The sequence below is a fragment of the Kryptolebias marmoratus genome, linkage group LG4, assembly GCF_001649575.2.
Source record: "Kryptolebias marmoratus isolate JLee-2015 linkage group LG4, ASM164957v2, whole genome shotgun sequence".
Lineage (NCBI taxonomy): Eukaryota > Metazoa > Chordata > Actinopteri > Cyprinodontiformes > Rivulidae > Kryptolebias > Kryptolebias marmoratus.
Genome location: NC_051433.1, coordinates 18194039 through 18209790, shown reverse-complemented (window position 1 = coordinate 18209790; position 15752 = coordinate 18194039). Strand labels below are relative to the sequence as shown.

General features: G+C 41.4%; 2 protein-coding genes across 3 annotated transcripts in view; both read left to right on the top strand.

Moving 5' to 3' along the window:
- Positions 1-259: 259 nt before the first annotated feature.
- LOC108239889 (keratin, type I cytoskeletal 18) lies at positions 260-4899 on the top strand. The gene is made up of 7 exons (XM_017422921.3): positions 260-790; positions 1886-1968; positions 2110-2266; positions 3714-3878; positions 3963-4088; positions 4265-4485; positions 4642-4899. The coding sequence occupies exons 1-7, from the start codon at positions 335-337 to the stop codon at positions 4679-4681; spliced, it is 1248 nt and encodes a 415-aa protein (XP_017278410.1). The 5' UTR covers positions 260-334; the 3' UTR covers positions 4682-4899.
- Positions 4900-7059: 2160 nt separating this feature from the next.
- Positions 7060-15752, top strand: part of eif4ba (eukaryotic translation initiation factor 4Ba) — a 13589-nt gene continuing 4896 nt past the window's right edge. Inside the window, exons 1-10 of one of the 2 annotated variants that reach the window (XM_017422901.3) lie at positions 7060-7174; positions 9572-9727; positions 11254-11459; positions 12384-12500; positions 12664-12718; positions 13189-13332; positions 13641-13796; positions 13973-14122; positions 14285-14549; positions 15278-15351. In XM_017422901.3, the coding sequence (XP_017278390.1) occupies positions 7162-7174; positions 9572-9727; positions 11254-11459; positions 12384-12500; positions 12664-12718; positions 13189-13332; positions 13641-13796; positions 13973-14122; positions 14285-14549; positions 15278-15351 (1336 nt within the window). In that variant the 5' untranslated portion in view covers positions 7060-7161. The remainder of the gene's footprint in view (positions 7175-9571; positions 9728-11253; positions 11460-12383; positions 12501-12663; positions 12719-13188; positions 13333-13640; positions 13797-13972; positions 14123-14284; positions 14550-15277; positions 15352-15752) is intronic. The other variant, XM_017422902.3, reaches the window with a different exon arrangement.

Genomic DNA, 15752 nt, shown 5'->3' with positions numbered 1-15752 from the left:
TTTCTTTTACTTGCTTTGAGCCACTAATTGTGTCTGTGGTTTGTTGCGCCACATGTTTGCATGCTTCACACATCTCCTTGGTGACAGAAAACACAATGTAAGTTAAAAAAAGAGGAACCTGAGAGTGACTGAGGGAATCAGAGAGCAGTGAGAAGAATCAGGAAACAAAGAGTGGACGATGCTGCAGTGGGCAGGGTCTGACAGACCAGCTGTTACTGGAGGAGAGAGGCGGCACTATAAGTTCCCCACTTCCCCCTCCCGGCCTCTCTTTCCAAGTCAGCCAGCACTGAATCTCCACAGCTCTCTCATTTTTGTTTTAATCCCATTTAAAAGCATGAGCTTCAGAGTCTCCAGCATGCAGCAGACACCTTCTGCCCGGATCTCCATGACCCGCTCAGCTCCTCAGTACCGAGCTGCCAGTATTTACGGTGGTGCCGGTGGGCACGGTGCTCGCATCTCCTCGACCTCTGCATCATCCCTGCGCTCAGGTGCTCCGGCCTCATCCTCCTCGGGCTCCTTCAAGCTGAGCAGCGCGCTGGGGGGTGGCGTGAGCGTGGGCTTTGGAGGTGCGTCTGCCGCAACCGGTTCCGGCTCTAGCATCCTGGGCAACGAGAAGGGGGCGATGCAGAACCTGAACGACCGGCTGGCCAATTACCTGGACACGGTGAGGACCCTGGAGCAGGCCAACAAGAAGCTGGAGATGAACATCAGGGAGGTCCTGGAGAGAGGGGGGTCCGACACCAAAGACTACAGCAAGTATGAAGCCATCGTAGAGGATTTACGCAAACAGGTAAGAAACTGAACTAATAATAACAAGAAAACGTGGAAGTTTATGTTTGAAATATTGCTGTGGCTGTTGGTTGATACAAAGTCATGACAGTAAAGAAGAGGGTTTTGCATGCTTGAAAAGATGTGTTGGAACCCGTATATGTGGTGATAACAATCACTGCATGTTGCAAATACAGACCTAACAGTATCCTTGTAGCCTCAAAAATGCCTAACAATAAGAATGCTCCTTTCAAAGTTATCAAATTTCAAGGCAGAGAATGAAGGGTGTGGTTGCCAAGCGCCAGCCCTGCTTCTATAAAACTTCTCAGGGCCTCAAACGGGCCCGGACTTCCTCCTCCTCTCAATAACTAACCAACACGAGGGCTTTTTATCACAAGGGGCTGAATGAAAAACTCTCAGACAACCAGCGAACGTAAAAAAGAATTTCCAAGCGCTTGTTGGATAACGATCCTGGCGTAGGAGGGCCCCAATGGGAAACAGATGTGTGGTAAAAAGACACACACAAAAAAAAAACTGGTCCCGCACTGCTGGGGGAGAGCACGCAGATGTGCGCAGTGGTTATAAAACAATCCGCTTCAGTCCAGGGAGTCAAATGTCACATTCTTTCCCCCGAGTCCAGAACTTCAGCGTGGCACAATGACACATTGATGGTGCCACTTGTTCACACACAAAGAGGACAAATATGTACCCTTTTTTTTATTGTGGCAGGATACGCGACCACAGAAGCTCTCAGTCACTCATAAAGAATGCCTCCGTCTCTGAGCACAGAAACTCATTCAGTGATAGGAATGATTGACAGCAACAGACAGGAAATCCATATCTACAGCCACACTAAAACAAACCAGATTCTATCTTGGCACAGGGACATCATGTCTTCCTGTTCTTCCGTTTATGGTTCCTCTTTTATGAGCAAACGTTGCCATGGATTCAATCGTGTTTCCCTTTTATGCAACTGAAATTAGGGCTTTGTTTTTGTTCAAAACAACCTACTTTACCTGCAAAGCATCATTTGAGGCCATCAAGTTATACATTTATGTAGGAGTTTTTCCAAAAAATAACTGTTTTCTTAATCTTTCCGGTGGGTTTTCTTGTCCAGATCTTTGATAAGATAGTGGACAACGCTCGCTTTGTCCTCCAGATTGACAACGCCCGTCTTGCAGCTGACGACTTCAGAGTAAAGTATGTGTTTTGTTTTTCTCCTCAAGTATTCTTATGAAAGGTTGTTAAATACTTTTTTTGTGCCACTTTGCACTTCTCATCCCAGTGAGGGTGGGAGCAGATGGCGTCTGTAATGCGATATGTGCTCCTTCACTCCTTCAGGTATGACAACGAGTTGGCGATCCGGCAGTCTGTGGAGGCTGACATCGCTGGGCTGAAGAAAGTCCTCGACGAAACCAACATGAACAGGATGAACATCGAGAGCGAGATGGAAGCTGTGAGGGAGGAACTCGACTACCTGAAGAGGAACCACGAGGAAGTGAGTTCAACATTTTGGGCCTTAATGAAATAAAACAATACAATGACATAAAAAAACAAGATCAGTTAGAAGCAAATGTATTTCCTGTCTGCATTGTGCATTTCTAGCAACCTTTGATCAGTTCTGTACAAAACTGAGAACATTTAGCTTGTTGGTGGGATTTTGACGAGGTAGTTTGAAAACAGTGACATTATTCTTCTTCCATTCTTTGATTAAACCATGTGGGCTTTCTTTTTCTGCATAGACAACTTTGAATCTTTTGACAGACTTTGTGAATCTTACTCAGACGTACTTGTTTCAATAATCTCAACGAGCTGTTCTGATCCAAATGACGGAAAACATACCCAAACCATAATACTACCACCACTCTGTCTGACAGATGGAATAACACAACTGAAAAAAATGATGTTTCTAACTCAAAATAAAAAGGTTTTCCTCAGTCTAGTCACATAAATTCTTCTTCAATTCCAGCAGCGACGTCCCCTGAAGCCTCGCCGTGTTCGTCGTTCGTTCTCCAGATGATACAGATGCTTTTAATTTATCTTTAAAAGTTAAAACTTCTGAGTTCCACGTCTGAAAAATCAATTGAAAAGCCTTGTGAAGTGGAGTTTCTAACTTTTTGTTTGAGGTTGGACATGTCTAACCAGCAATGACCTCAAAAATCCAATATGGCTGCTGAGGGTATAAAAAGTGATGAGAGGTGCAGGAAAAAGTCAATGTCTCATTAGATTAGTCATGCACATACTGTAAAACCTCTGTTAGTAAATATATTGCTGTCTGGACAAAAAAAAATACATTATTTTTTACTTTGTTTTGCAAATGGTAGCTAGCATGGATGTTATTAGTAAATCCCACAGAGGTCTCTGAAGCTGTAAGTTGGATGTGATGTCATTCACAGGTCCAACTATTTTTGGCAAATTGAGTGTAGCATAACTATATCCACTCTGAGAGAGACCTTTAGGTACGGAAGTTCCTTTGGGTTTGTTTGTGAACTTACAAACAACCATAACTTATGAGTTGGTGAAAATGGTCTTGAATTATTGTCTTTTGTGCACAATCTCTCTGACTTAAGATTAGTAAAGTCCAGACTCTTCCGACAGCTCTGTAACCTTATTACAATCTGACTTTCTCTGTTAAATACAGGGTAAAATTCAAGCAATTGTTTTGCTTGAGATATTTTTTAGTTTTGTCTCCCAGCGGAGTCAACAAGACTTTCCCAGAGTTGAAACTATGCAAATACCGTAACCTCTCTTTTTTCCACATGCAGAGTGAGATGATAAGAGTTTCTCAAGGTCGGGATAATATTTTCACACAGTAGGGCAAAGGTCGGAGAAAGCTAACAAACTAAACTCAGGGAACATTGCAAATAAAATGCAAGGAACTAAAATAAGAGTAAAACCCAAAATGTTTGGTCATAAGTCTGTCGTTTCCTCTTACAATCACTCAGGAAGTCATGGAGCTGAGGAATCAGATCTCTCAGTCAGGCGTCCAAGTGGACGTGGACGCTCCTAAAGGCCAGGACCTGTCCCAGATCATGGAGGACATGAGATCAAACTACGAGAAGATCGCTGTGAAGAACGCAGAGGACCTCAAACGCTGGCATGAAAATCAGGTGACGCGGGGCTGAAAGGACGTGAGAGCGTAAAGAACACACCATCATGTTTGCTCAACATGTTTTTTGTTATCTTTCTGTCAGATTGCAGACGTGCAGGTCCAGGTTTCACAAAACACAGAGGCTCTCCAGGGGGCTCAGGTGGAGAAGAGTGACTTAACCAGACAGATCCAAACCCTGGAAATTGAACTCGCATCGCAACAGAACTTAGTAAGAATCTCAAACCTGTTCAATACATTTTTATTTTATTCACAAACATGAAATGGTCCCATCTTCGAATAAGAACTATGTAATTACATTTCCAATGTTTATAATACGTATTCTTAAAAAAGAAATTATAATTATTTTTATCATTTCATTTGAGTTTGTTTCTACTCTGTTATCAGAAAGCCTCTTTAGAGGACACACTGCACAGCACAGAGCAACGCTACAACATTGAAATGGACAAGTGTAATACCATCATTCTGCGGCTCGAGGAAGAACTCGGCAACTTGCGCGCAAATATACAGCAACAGACGCAGGAATATGAGGCGCTGCTCAACATGAAGATGAAACTAGAGGCTGAGATCAGCACTTATAAGAGCCTGCTGGATGGGGGAGACTTCAGGTAAGAAATATGAAAGGGAGGGGAAAAAATTAGAGTTGCTTTGAATGGTCAAGAATAGACCGAGGCCGTATTCTCAGCAAGCAATGGTGACTTCAGCAGTTTTTCTTTTGTAAATTTAGTAAGCAAAAAAAAATGTTCCATTTGTGTTTCATACAGGCTCCAGGATGCAGTGGATGAGCTGGAGGCCATGAGCTAATTTGGACAAAATCACCATAAAAACCCTCAATCATGGAAAACAATTGATGAGCTGGCCCCATGACCCAAAAGAAGGTTTCATACCAAGAACACGTGAAAATTACGAAAGTTAAAGAAATTCTAAATTAAGGCACACCACCAAACAATGAAACCAGGAAGTTTCAAACACATTCAGTGTCTGGCTTGACAGAAATAAATAAAAACAGTTGTTGACATGAAGTTGTGTTTCTGTGTATTAATTTTACTGTATTTATTTTTTTAACATTGCATGCTAAGTCATATAAACAAAAACCAATGCTCAATAGATAAACACTAAAAAATATAAGAACTGACTTTTCTGGAAGGAATGCTTATCACCCACTGATGTGTAAACGCTCAGAGCATGTGATGGCGATGACTCTCAGCTACTACCACACCAAAGTTTAGCTCAATATCTGTAAAATTGACTGACAATAGCCATTTATGTGTTGGCTAAGGTTGATTAGCTGAGGTGGCCATCTTGATTCAGGTTGACTCCAAATGTGTATCAGTTGTAGAAGTACATCGAATTTTTACTTCCTGAGAGTTTAATTAAAATCCATCCAGTGGTTCAGAAGATATTTTGCTAACAGACCAACAGACTAATTAACATACACAGACATTGCCCACCACAAAAGATGTGCATACATCTTATTAAATTATATGATTTTTGTTGACAAGATATTTCAAGATATCAACATTTTTAAAATCATTTTAAATACTCTGAATTACCACAGAGAATACTTGCAAATCTGCTTTTTTATTATTGTTGTTTTGATCAAACGCTGATGTGTGAGTGACAAAAAGTCCAAGATTTGTCACATAAAATCATTACATTACATTCATTTGACTTAAAAGGTGCATTTACCAAGGTTTGACCAGTAGGAGGCAGGATATTTCTAAAACAAGCCAAGAAACTCAGATGACTCCTACAACTTTCCAGTAATCTGAATTCAGCTGTTTCAGCTTCACTTTAAGCAGCTCCCTGAATTCTTATTTACAGAAGTTGCTAAATCAGCTCTGACCTTGTAATTCTGCAAATCTAAACTACATTTTTTTATAGTCAAAAAGAAGCACGCATGTTTGAGAAGGATTGGGCTTCATGAGGTACGTGATCTGCTTTTCAGAATAATTAAACAGGTTGTTGCCTTAAACACAGACTGTAACAACAGAATGTGATGAGTTGCATTTAGGTAACTGAGTTTACATTTACCTGAACCTTTCACCAAGAGCGTTAAAAGAATGGGTTGCCATGTTGTTGCTGAAATACACAAAATTCCCCCTCAAAAAGGTGTTGATGGCAGCACGTTGCTGTAAATCTGGTGCTCAGCAATAAACAGTACTGGTCTCCCCCACCATCATGATGTGCGCAGCGACGTTTAAGTTCTCAGCTTTCCTCCTCAATCCTCACTGGGCCCAGAAAATATATTTTTCATGACAGATGTTTAATTTTTATTTGTTAACAAAAAGGATGAAACATGTTCAGAGCTGTTTCTGAGCCCAGGCAGTGACAGGTCTGCCTGAAAGCTGCAAGATCACAATCTTTTTTTCTAGCATTAATAATAATGAATATTTGCAGTTTTACAAATACAACAGTAGCTCTAAAATTGATCAAATAATTGCTCACACTGTGTTTCACCGTGTATAAAACCCTATAACTATTTAACTCTTTGATCAGATATTGCATTATAAATATTCCCTTGTATTTTATGCTTCTATTTGACTTGCAAAATTATTCTTTTCTGTTTAATTTCCTATTGTTTTCACAGGAAATGTGGTTGTATCTCAATAATATTTTTTTAAACTCATGCAAATATCGGAAATAAATGTAAAAGTATTGCTTCAACAGACTGATAAAGGCAGCAATATAATAAATCAAATGTTTGAAAAGGGCAGAAATGTTACAGACAGGTTTTGAAGTCTGTATAGATCAGTCAGCTGATCGATATGCCTTTCCACTTATACATCAAGGTCTCAGGCAGCCTTAGATCATTGTTAATTTAGCATCAGCAGAATAAAATATGAAATGACAGCTGAGTGATCCAAGATTTTTTTTTTCGACAACAAACATTAGGGTTGTGAAAAGACTTCTCTTGAGAGTGATTTTACATTGGGCAGCTTTAAAATCTGATGTCGTAATGCAAGAAAAAAATAAGAAAAAACAAAGTAAGATTTGTCACTTTTTATTACTATTATCAACTCTGGGCCAAAGGGGGGTTTTTGTATCAGAATTGACTTTTTCTTGGAGTTATCTAAAAAAAAAAGTTGATTAACTTGTCAATGATGACAACTGCAGCCTGTTCAGGGGGAAACAGGACAGAAACACCAGGAAGCCCTGAAGCAGATGTGGGTCAGGAAGTAAACAAGGGAGGAGGCAGAGGCCCGTGAACGGCGCTATGCGCGCTCTCGATGATAAACCTCTGACGCCTTCATCCGGGAACTTCAACGAACTCGCTCTCCAACATGGCGGCGTCAGGTGAGGTTTATGTGGGTGATCAATCTTGGTCGATTATTGGGAATTCCAGGGGGTTATATCTCCGGACAGTTGAACGAATAAAACGTTCGGGTTGCTATTTTGTCTGCTTGTCGATCCGCGTCGGTGTCTCGTGCCTGCGCGTCCGTCCATCGGTTGTTTTTGCCCGCTAAAGGCGAAGCTGGTGCTGGGAGAAGGCGAATGAAAGACTTGTTCCGATCCGAGCGTTTCAGCCTACAAATTCGCGCACGAGCCGTTTCTGTAAACAACGTGGCGTGTCGGCGGTCGGGTGTATTTGCTCCAGCGCGTCGGGGGCGGCCGGAGAAGCGCCGCTAAATGTCGCTAACTGCGCGCACGGCTGGCGGCACATTGTGAGTCAGTGGCGAAGCTCCGCCGTGGCGCTCCTGGCGGGGCGAGCGCCGAGGCGCAAGCGCGATTCGTGGAGGAGGGGTTGAAGCTGAAGGGTCCGGAGCCGCCTGAAGAGGCTCCCCCACGTGTGTGGCGTCGCTCCCCGGCGTCTGATTAAACCGGGCGGCAGCCGGGGCCCTGTCGGGTCGCATCCGGAACACTTCTTTCTCGGCTCGGCTTCCCAACTTTGAGCCGTGTTTGCTAGCCGGCTAAGTCCCGCACCGCTGATGGCGCACTTGGATCCTGACGCTGCGACGTGAGCTAGGCCCTAAAACGCAGCCAGCTAAGCAGGGAGACTCTTCCCCCACCCCGTCAGCAGATCTTTGCTGACTAAGCCCGCAAAGACATGGAGACAAAAGCGACCATCGGGCCAATAAACTGGCCTCCCAGGCTGGGTTATCCTCAGAAGTCAGGGAAACTATTAAACTTCATTTTAGTGTATTTCTGGTCTTGGAAGGCATGGTCTAAAGAAAACAAAATGTGGACAACACGAGTTTCCAGGCCTAAATTTCCCCTTTTTTGTTGTTTGTTTCCATAAAAACAAAATAAATGCCTGATATTTTTATTAAACATAGCTCAAACAGTTTATCACATAGATTATTTAAAAAATGAATATAATTACCATAATGCTACCTTTTGGCTCATTTAAAACGTCAGGTTTTGAGTTTAAAGGCTTTCTGCATGCTCATACACCGCTACAGGATGGGATTTTGAGACAATAAACTTAAAAAAAATTGTTTTCTGCTTTTTTTTTCTTCCTCCTAAACCTGTTATTATTATTATTATTATTATTATTATTATTATTATTATTATTATTATTATTATTTAGTCAGTTAGATATGGACCAGCAGTCTACATGGGCATAAATGAGTGTTTGCAGTGAATTGTACAGGCTTCTCAGGCACTTTTAATTTCAAATTTCCAGATTATTTCTCAGAAAGAGACACAATCTTAGAACAACGCTGCTGATAGTTTATTATAGGCGTACAACCCCACCCCCCCACCCCCGCCCCTNTTCTTCTGCAGCCTCAGGACCAAAACAAATCCTACCTGTTCTCCAAGTGGTTTGAAGCCCATTGGGCAGCCGTGGCAGCTGTCAGCCTTCACAACTCAAATTTATGAATAAATAATTGCCATTCAGTCTGCTGTAATTGGTGATTTTTTTTTTTTAGTTGTGTTCATTTAATGCCTTTACCTTTTTAACATAAGTTTAATATTGGGTTGGTATTACTTTAGTGTGAGTGTACTCAGTGACATTTCTGTGTTTTACTGTCACTTTTTTTTCCTCTAGATTCAGCAAATTGCATCTCTATGAACGTGTTCCAGGTGGTCTCAGTGTTTGATTTTCGGGGCTAAATTTGCAACTTGAGCCAGTAGGAACAAATATTATCACCTTAAGTTCTACGTTCAGGTGAAAGATTGCAGTGAAATGACATTAGGTATATTAATAAAAATATAGTAGTTCTATTATTTCTATTCAGGTAAAAGCAGTTTTGATTCTGGTCAGACTTGTATTTTAGGCCTTGTTGTAATTTTTATCACAGCTCTAAATGGGCACACGATTGGCACAGACTGAGGATTTTTTTTGTTGTTACTTTGTTGTAAAAAGGCAGTTTGATCATTAGAAAAGGATGGCTTCCGTTCAGCACCTTGAGCGGGAAAAGCGACAGCGACGGTTGGACATTTGTCTGATTTTATCTGTCACGCTGCGGTCCCCTCTTATCTGCCGGAGCTGGACAGCGTGCCACTACTTCACTGTCATAATTTTAGCCATCTCAGAGAAGCAGCTGTTTACTCGAGTAAAGACATCCGATCAGATAGAGGAGTGTAACACCAGTTTTGACTCTTATGAATAGTGAATACGAGGCAGTTTTTTTTGTGTGTGTTTTAAACTTTAAAGCAATTTGGGAACCCGCTCTGCGCGCTTATAAATGCTTTTAGGACCGCTATATGTGTAACTAACCGTATCCTGTCTGTGCATCTTTCCTGCAGCTAAGAAGAAGAATAAGAAGGGGAAGACCCTCACTCTGAATGACTTCCTGGCTGAAGATGGCGGCGGAGGCGGCGGCGGAGGCAGCAGCGCACCGCCGAGCTACCCGCCCAAGTCCACGAGCTGGGCCGACGAGACCGACGACCTGGACGGAGATGGTGAGCCCGCTCAGATGTTAATCTCGACAGTTTTCTTGATAATCAAAATTCAATTTCAGATGCAGAACAGTGAAATACTGTTTTTAAACCCCAGGAACAGCTCTGTCAGGATGTCTTCCCATCCTTTTTTTTTTTTTTTTTTTTAAGTGCTACCACCTGCCTGGTTTCCATTGCTGATTATTCTTTACATGAGAAGCTTTGAATTTAAAAAAACTCAAACCAGTACACGTTATAAAGAAGACTAATTTTTAAGAGAAAACAACTATGGGAAATCCCATCTCATTTGGTAAAGATTAAAAAGCTGTAATTTCCCAGCTGTTTCTGGTCTGAGCCAGCACACAGTGAGCTGCTGTGACGACCGGCTTCTTTCCAAGTGTGATATTGTATCCCAGATATCCCTGAGATTAAATCATATCCTTGCTTCTGGTTAGGGCAGAGACGTCGTCTAAAGCACAGCCTCTAATTCCCACTTCGATTGTGAGACTTTTTCGCTGAAAGTTTAATTTGTTTGTGCAGAAAACAACAACAAAAAAAAACCCTTCAGAATCACTCTTCAAGACAGGGGCGTGACTCATCTGATTCACCTCTTAACATAATAAATAGTTGATTTAAAATAAATTTGAACTCTGTTTTCAATGAGAAAACACATTTAGGAATTCAGTCCATCTGGTTTAGCTGTCAACATGTGTTCGAACGCATGACTGGATGTAAAATGGGTGGCTGTCGTGCCGTTTCGGTGAAAGGAAAATGTCACATGAACATCTATTAAGTTTCAAACTATAACGAGTTTATTAGTCTTCTCAGACATGTCGGTTTCAGTGTAACTAAAATAAAAGATTAACATGGACACCAAACATAAACACCCACTGTAAATAGTCTGCACTGCTGGTGTTCCTCCCTTTGTATGATGTTTGTTGTGCAGCTGCTTCTAGAGCTTTTCATTAGTGTTACAGTAAGTCTGAAAAATAATAGCTTTGCAGAGACGGCTCTTCTTTTATCGTCGATTAGTTTTAGTTGAAAGAAATCTTTCTACTTTAAAAAAAATATGAATTTCATGTGACAGTGAATTGTGTTTACTAGCTTTGTGTCAGCCTGAATGTCATTTTGTTTTGAAAGTTGAACAGGTTTACCTTTTTTTTTTTAGTTGCATATTTAAGTTTTTGTTTCATTGCAGCACCTTGTGTTATGATTCCTACGACTAGCTGCATGTCGTTTTACTATCCTGCTGTTCATTTGAAATTACTTTGTGGTTCGGGGGGGGGAAGCTGACATGCAGAGGCAGAGTTGTTGCAATTTGTCTACAGTGGGTTGTACGAACTGGAGCCAAAACGTGGTTGACATGATGAAATGAGCAGCACATTAAGAGCTTCTCAAATTTGTTTTCTTTCTTGCATTAAATGCATGTGAACAGGATTTATTAAAAGCCTTTTTTTTGCCCATTTTAACAATTTGAAAGACAACCACAAGGAGCTTGAAGTCAAATAATTAAAATAAACTTAATTAGTTTCATCTTCTCATCCTCTCAGTCTCGACTTCATGGCACACCGAGGAGGATTCGTACAGGGCTCCACCCATCGACCGCTCCATCCTGCCCACAGCCCCTCGCTCGGCCCGGGAGCCCAACATCGACCGCTCCCGACTGCCCCGCAGCCCGCCATACACAGCCTTCCTGGGCAACCTGCCCTACGAAGTCACCGAGGACTTGATAAAGGACTTCTTCCGCGGCTTGGCAGTAGGTGTACTCGACGCACAGCCGAGCGTAAAGGATGTAGTGTGCTGTTACCACAAGTTTGTTGTCTGTAGAAACACAGCTTTGTTTCCAGTTGGAATTCAACTTCGTTATATCCAGTCAGCGCTGAAAATGGCGACCGCGCCATGCAGCTGCTTTCGTTGAAGCTGTAGACACAAACCTGAAGGTTAACTGAGCTGAAGGTTTTTTTTTAGTTTTTTCATTGTGCCTCAGTTGGAACGGGGCGTTCAAGTGCTTAATTACAAACAGTTTTAAATTTATAAAACGTCTTAATTCATATAGGTCACATTTTAACATTTATTTCCTAATGGAGACTTGTCTTTAGAGGCCTTTTATGTTCTTTGCTTCCTTTTAAGTTGTGTGGTGTTCATTATGTGACTGTGCAGCAGCTAAAGATGGTGAAATACTTCATGCTGAAAATATAATTTTCAGTCAAGTTACAAGTTAATGTAGGGCAGTAGGTTGCCACTCAGTTTAAAAATTAAATTATATCTCTGTCCTGTTGTTTAGCGTTTTGTTTGAACAGGCTCTACAGTGCATTTCAAACATATTAAAACTATATTTGTCCATCTGAGCTCTTTGGTTATCTGACCAGAGACTCTCAGCATCTCAGACATAATCTTTGGAAATTTATCATTTACAGCAGGGACTCTTGACAGGTGACGTTTATAGGATTTTGTTCTTGTTTCCACTTCATTTAGCCTTTACATGTTGTGATATTTGTTTCACAGAAAGTGGCTGGAAAGCTCTCAGTTGCCCGTATTTTCAAGACAGTTTGCCTCGTGTCTCACAGTGTGTGGCGTCGGCCCAACTGTGTCCCCAGTTTTCATATTACACTTTGAGTTTCTGTAGCTTTGGCCCCGTTTCGAGTCAAATCTGTGTTTATAATACCCTCTCTGTTCCCAGATCAGTGCAGTGCGTCTCCCTCGTGAACCCAGTAACCCGGAGAGGCTGAAAGGTTTTGGCTACGCTGAGTTTGATGACCTGGAGTCCCTTCTGAGGGCCCTCAGCCTGAATGAAGAGGTGAGAGAAACAAACAGAAATAAACTCGTTTTTTTTTAGCCCCTCTGAAAATTACACTGCTCACGCCATATTAGTTTTATTTTGATGTAATGTAAAAATAAAAGTTGGTTCTTTTAATCGAATTGCGTACAAATAATTGTGTTGTCTGTGTTTGTGTCAACAGAATCTGGGGAACCGAAGGATTCGTGTTGATATTGCAGGCCAGTCCAATGATAAAGGTACATTTCTGATCTTTTTTGTGGCATTTTGAGAGACTTCGTCTTTATACTTAACCTTCAGTTTTGTTTTTCATCAAAGGTGGTATATTATGCCCTTTTTTCCACAAGTGGAAGCAATTTTCTGAGCTCTCAGTAAAATGCTGTGGCACAATAAGTGAATGTTGTTGCATATTGGCTTTGACATGCAGCTGATGCTCCATTAAATGAAAACCTTTGACTGAAGCTGGGAGTAATGCAGTACTAAACTAAAGTTTCTAGTGAAGTTATGCAGCAGTATTTGTAGTTAATTTCTTGAAGTGAGCTAAAACAAACTCCAGCTCTGAGCTTTCTGAAACTCTGAACCAAGCAGGCCTCAAAGTGCCTGAGTCTGTGGAGTTTTTACGCTTGTAGTGACGTTTTAACACGTCACACACAAGGCCTGTTCAAGACAATGAATTCCAGTGACTGAATGAATCATCTTCGCTCACCAGAAAGAGACGGTGGAATTATGGGAGGCAGAGACAGGGGACGGATGGCAGACATGGGTCCTGACAAGACGGACAGTGACTGGAGAGCTCGACCGAGCTCAGACGCCGATGAGGGACCTCCAAGGAGGGAGGATCCTTTTGGAGAAAGTAAGAATTTTTCTTTTCTACTTAGATATACTGTCCAAAATATGAGGAAGACCTCGAATATGCTCAAGTGTTTCAAACTTGTGTGTGATGGAACTGTTTTAAAAAAGAAATAAAGTTCACCTTTGGTAGTTTTAAAACATTAATTTCCTTCTTCCAAATCTTATGACAATATTTGTTAGACTTTTTTGCTTTTTTAAAAAGTGTATAATTAAGTTAAAAGCAATCAAACTCCTCAAGTTTTGTAAGAAAGATCATATTTAGTGAAGGAGGTTCAGATGACATCACGTAACGTTCTTGTCCTGTTGCAGGGTCACGGGACCGGTACGAGTCTGATCGTTATAGAGACGGTCCACGGCGGGATAATGATCGCTACGACGGAGGAAGGGACCGCTACCGCGATCGCTACGACGACAGGGACCGCCGAGACCGTTACGACGACAGGGACCGCAGAGACTACGATAGAGGCGAGTTGTTGTGCAGGTCCTGCGTGTTCAGTAGCGTGTTGTTTGGCTTCTTTCCAGTTTCCAGATTAGAATTCCTTAATCTTCCCACCCCGATCAGACTGCCTTTCATGGCCTGCTGCTCTATGATGATTATTATTTGTGTTTTCTGTTTACAACACTGTATCCCCTCTTTTTAGGCTACGACTCCCGTGGTGGAGGAGGCCGTCGTGCCTTTGGTAGTAGCTTCCGTCGAGATTATGATGACAGTCGGGGTAGCAACGATAGCTTTGGCGACAGGGACCGCTATGGCGACCGGGAAGACCGATACGAGAGACGTGAGGAGAGAGGTGAGTTTTTACTCTGTTTATCTGAATAATTCTACTTTTATAGTTACTCATTTCAGTTTGCATAAAGTGTCACGAGGAAAGCTGCATTGGACGACTTTCCCCACTTCTCCTCGTTAAGTCTAGAACAGACTTGTCACGATTTTATCTCCGTCTTCTTTAAAGCTCCTCAGCAAAGACCCAAGTTAAACCTGAAGCCTCGCAGCGTTCCAAAGGAGGAGGACGGGACAGGCGGCAGCGGCGGTACGTCTCCATCTGTCGCTCCCAGCTCCGGCAGCAGGGCCTCGTCCATCTTCGGCGGAGCCAAACCAGTCGACACAGCAGCCAAGGAGCGGGAGGTGGAGGAGAGGCTGAAGAAAGAAGAAGAGAGGCTGCAAAGGCAACTGGAGGAGGACAAAACCCGAGGCCCTGAAAGAAAGATGAGGGACAGGTTAGTGGGTGACTAAAAACATTTGGATGTTTCAGCTGTATTCAAGCCCTACAGGAAACACTGAAGTAGTTTCTGCTTGACTTTAGGAGATTAGCGTAAGCTTCATTTATGTTAAAATATAATTTGAATTTATTATTCTAAGTTTGAAACATATTTTATGTTTTTGTTTAGTTTTGTTTATTTCTCAGAATTTGATTTGAGTTACTTTGCCAACCTTATAGGCTTCTGTAGCCTTACAGGAAGTGATGTTTATGCTGAATGGAATTTAAGAGAAATGTACGTAAATAAAGGAGCTGCAGCAGAGCGACACAGTTGTTTTACTGTTGGCGTTGCAACAAGCCGTCTCAATGCGTTAAAACTCTCCTTTGTTTCACAATTTAAGAACACAAGAAGATGAACAGGAAACTACGATCCTGCAATTAGGTTCAGGTTTTCAGCCCAAATTTGCCAATATTCAAATGAAGATTTGGCCCTCAGTAGTAAGATTCCCAAATTGTTTTACATCTTCTAAATCTAAAGAAGTCTTTTCTGTTTTTGACGTTATAAAAAAGATGTATCAGTCAATAAAAAACACATTATTGTCACTTTGCTGAAGAGGTTGTTATTACAACTTTGTGGTTTAAACAGTAAAAGCTGTTCACATATTTAGTGTTATTTTAATGTGAAAGTGCAGTTGCAGCAATACTGTGTTGTGAATGGAGAAATGTAACTTTTTGTCTGGTTTTCAGGGACCCTAGCTGGCGCAACGAGGAAACTCATACTGAACGATCCCGCACAGGAAGTGAATCCTCACAAGGAAAAGGTGAATTACTACCGGATTTTAATCTGCCTTAACCCTCTGGGGTCTAGGGTGAAACTGGACGTTTTTTGGACTATTTTAAATTTGCTTTATATTTCACCCTAAAAGTGGTTTAACCTGCCATGTTTGGGGTCATTTTTTTCAGCACAATCTCCCAAGTGTGAATTTCAAGTAATATTTTACTTTTGACCTACTGTATTAACACAACAGACCTACAATCACACAAAAAACATAAAATCCGAGTGGAAATTTCTTAGTTTTTTTACTGTAAAAACCACAAACATACTTAATGAAATGTTTTTACAACTTAGAATGCAAATATAATCAGTAATATTCATAAAAACATGAACAAATTGAGCAAACAACAAAGTTATATAGACTTTCTCCATTAAAATGTTGATAAT